Source organism: Cryptomeria japonica, chromosome 1, assembly GCF_030272615.1.
Source record: "Cryptomeria japonica chromosome 1, Sugi_1.0, whole genome shotgun sequence".
Taxonomy (NCBI): Eukaryota; Viridiplantae; Streptophyta; class Pinopsida; order Cupressales; family Cupressaceae; genus Cryptomeria; species Cryptomeria japonica.
Genome location: NC_081405.1, coordinates 557,261,838 through 557,265,382, shown reverse-complemented (window position 1 = coordinate 557,265,382; position 3,545 = coordinate 557,261,838). Strand labels below are relative to the sequence as shown.

The window sequence follows — 3,545 nt, the reverse complement described above, 5'->3', positions numbered from 1 at the left end:
GCGATGATGATAGAATCTAGTGTAATGAAGAAAGAATGACTAATTAATGAAAAATATCAATAACATATGTTGTATGACTATTTTTGTGGGGTGGAGAAAACACATGAAAGACGAAAAAAAATGAAGAAAAATAGATATGCTCCACAAATTTTATGTGAAGTAGATAAAGTAGAATTTAGTCTTAAGGAATAAGGAGAGATAATTGGAGGAAAACAAACAAGAAAAAAAATTAAAATAAAAAATGCAACCCACAACTTCTAACTTTCATAAATAAGATAGAATTTAATGCATACATTAAGTGGATAGGTTTCCAATTAAAAGCTCAAAATTTTGGAAAAATTATGCTAGACGAGTCTAGTCAATTTAATTTTAAAAGCAAGCATAAATAGGCTACTGAAGGATTAAAAAATGTTTAGGTAAGTCAAATATGATTTTCTTTTTATAATCTCAAATTTTTGAAAAATAAAAAATAATACGTTAAGAATTTTTTTTTTGAGCCAAATTCATCAATATATATTTCATGCGTAATGGTTTACACAAATACATCTCTAGTGAGCATAAATGATCCAATTATCACTCACTATGTTGAATCTAATAAATATTCATAGAGGTGAAACATCAAGAATTTTTTGGAGGTCACCCATCTTGGACTACTTTGACTTGAGTTTCTCCTAAGATCAAGCTCACTTAAAATCCTAGCTCACAAAATTCTATTATTTAATACAAATAATAATTCATAAAAAATTCTAAATTAAGATAAAATTATTCTTCAAAGCCAGGCCTGGCTGCTAGATGACTCAACTGAGAACTGCTGTAAAGAATATATTACAATGGCAGAAGGTAAAGAAGAAAAACACATAGTAATGTTCCCTTTCATGGCTCAAGGCCATTTCATTCCCTTCCTCAGCTTGGCTAACGTTCTTACTTGCCGAGGCCTCACCGTCAGTTTCCTCACAACCACTGCTAATGTCTCCAAATTGAAATCCCAGGCGGTCGGATCTTCTATTCGTTTTGTTTCTCTTTCTCTCCCGCTCGTCCATGGCCTCCCTCCTGCCTGCGAAAGCACTGACACTCTTTCCTTCATCGACGGCCAGTTGCTGTTTATCTCTTCGCACAAGCTTTCCCAGCCGTTTGAAGAGTGGTTGGAGCAGATCATCGCGGAGACGTCAAAAAAGCCCGCCTGCATCATAAGTGACGTATTCTTACCTTGGACAGCACAATCGGCTTCCAAGTTTGGAATTCCACGTGTTGTTTTCCACACAACAGGAGCCATGGCGGCTTCTCTTCTGCAATATCTCTTCACCAATCCGGTCTCGGATATAATAAGAGACCGTCAAATCATAGAGATTCATGATCACTGTATTAATGTGATTCTGAGGTCTGCGGAGGTGCCTGAGATACTGAGAAGTGATTTGTTCATTTCACCTTACCCTACTCTTACCGTTCTTCAGCAGGCCTATGGCTCGGCAAAAGAAAGCTGCTCTGCAACGCTTGTCAATACTTTTGCCGAGCTCGAAGCAGATTATGTTCGGTATTTAGAAGAATCCACGGGTAAGCCCGTTTGGGGTGTAGCCCATCCATTACACAGACCCCAACATGGGATCAACAATGAGTCGGAGTGCATCCGTTGGCTGGACACCCAGAAGCATAACTCAGTCCTCTACGTCTCCTTTGGATCTCAGGCCTTTCTTTCGGAAGACCAAACGAAAGTTCTCGCAAGGGGCATTGCAGCCAGTAAGCAGCGTTTCATTTGGACGATTAAAGATCTAGTTGGAAGCAACGTTAATTCCTGTGATTTTCTTCCTGAGGATTTCATGGAAGCAACGAAAGACAGAGGAAGGGTAATCCATGGGTGGGTCCCTCAGCTGCTCATTCTTTCACATCCTTCGACTGCGTTTTTCATGACGCACTGTGGGTGGAATTCAACGTTAGAGAGTATAAGCGCTGGAGTTCCAATGGTGCTCTGGCCCATGTCGTTCGATCAATTTATTAACGCCAAATTGGTAACTGAGCATTTGGATCTTGGACTGCAGATCTGCGAGGGATTAGATGCTATACCCAGTAGTGATATCGTGGAAAACACAGTGAAGACAGCCATGGCAACAAAAATTGGGGAAGATATGCGTCTACGGGCCCTGAAAATTAAGGAATCCATTAATGAAGCATCCTGCAAGTTAAGCGGTATAGAAGGTTTTGTATCTTATGTACTCAGCCTCTGCTGAACATAACCTGGAAAATATTTTGTTCACGTGTAATGTTTTGAAACCCAGCTTCTTTAGATTTTTGCATGATCATGCTTCATGAAATGAATTAGTAGCATATGAAAATTAGAGTTATGGATAATGTGTAAATGTTATAAAAATTATCTTATGGGTAAATATATGCAAGTTAAATGAGTTACATTTTTATATGAGCTTTTTACTTTTAATATAAATAATAAATGTATATTATTATTATTTGGGTTTTTTTAGTGTACAATTATCCAAATTTGCTCTCACTTCTACTAAACATCTTCTATTTAGTTAGAGCCCCTACACAAATATTAAATGGTTTGAGACTATATAGCCAAATTTATAAAAAAATCAACTATAGCGAATTTTCTTAAAAATTTATATACATTTTAAATTGGAATTTAACTAATAAAATTATTTATAAGAAAAAATTCACCTATCATAGATGCAAATGTCCAAGATAAGGAAGCCATCTCCAAGATAAATTGAATTGTCAAAAGATCCTCTTCTTTCTGATGAAGTCACCAATTTACTCATGAAAGAGTGCCTCCCTATTTTTCCCGTGTCTTTATATTCCATGTGTCATTGATGATGTTGTTGATGGAGAAAGTGGGATCGTCGAAAGTGGAGAGACCCTAATAGATATGCCCTATATTGCATATAATAATTTTCTAGTCATCATTTGAGAAACACTACTCCAAACACACAACTTATTCTCACTTCTATGGTAAAATCAACATATGTGGCTTGCACATGCTTAGTCTATATACCTCAATTTTTGCATAGAATATCATAGTAAATAATCATATGTACTGGAAGAAGCATAAGTCATCAAATTTGTGACTCCCTTTTGTTGCAAGCATGATATTAGATCCTACCAGCTTGTGCAAATATAGGTATTGTTAATAGAAGCAAAGCAGTGCACAACAATGTAATCTTCAACAAGCCCTTGGTTATGGAGACCTTCAACTCTTCCATTCTAAAATTTATAAAAATTATTTGCATAGTTTCTCTTCAAAGAAATAATGAACATTGCTTATGGTTTTGCCTTATTTTATATAATAAAGCGAAACTAATATGAAATTTGAAAAATAGAATCACATGAAAACAAAGTTTCTACTCTTATCATTATGTACATAAAACAAGATTGAATTCATTATTTTTCAAAATTTATTATCACAATGATCATACAAAAAGATGAGATAACCATATTAGTCTCCTTCACTTCTCAACACCAAATGAATGAAATGCTTATAATTAAATTTTTTGTATTGTATAATGATTTATATGATTGAAAAAATCTCAAAACTTCAG

At 35.3% G+C, this 3,545-nt stretch overlaps 1 protein-coding gene across 1 annotated transcript; it reads left to right on the top strand.

The window, feature by feature from the left end:
- The first annotated feature begins 777 nt into the window (after positions 1-777).
- LOC131074868 (scopoletin glucosyltransferase) lies at positions 778-2,408 on the top strand. Its single transcript, XM_058011594.2, has one exon. The coding sequence runs from the start codon at positions 831-833 to the stop codon at positions 2,220-2,222; it is 1,392 nt and encodes a 463-aa protein (XP_057867577.2). The 5' UTR covers positions 778-830; the 3' UTR covers positions 2,223-2,408.
- The last annotated feature ends 1,137 nt before the right edge of the window (positions 2,409-3,545 follow it).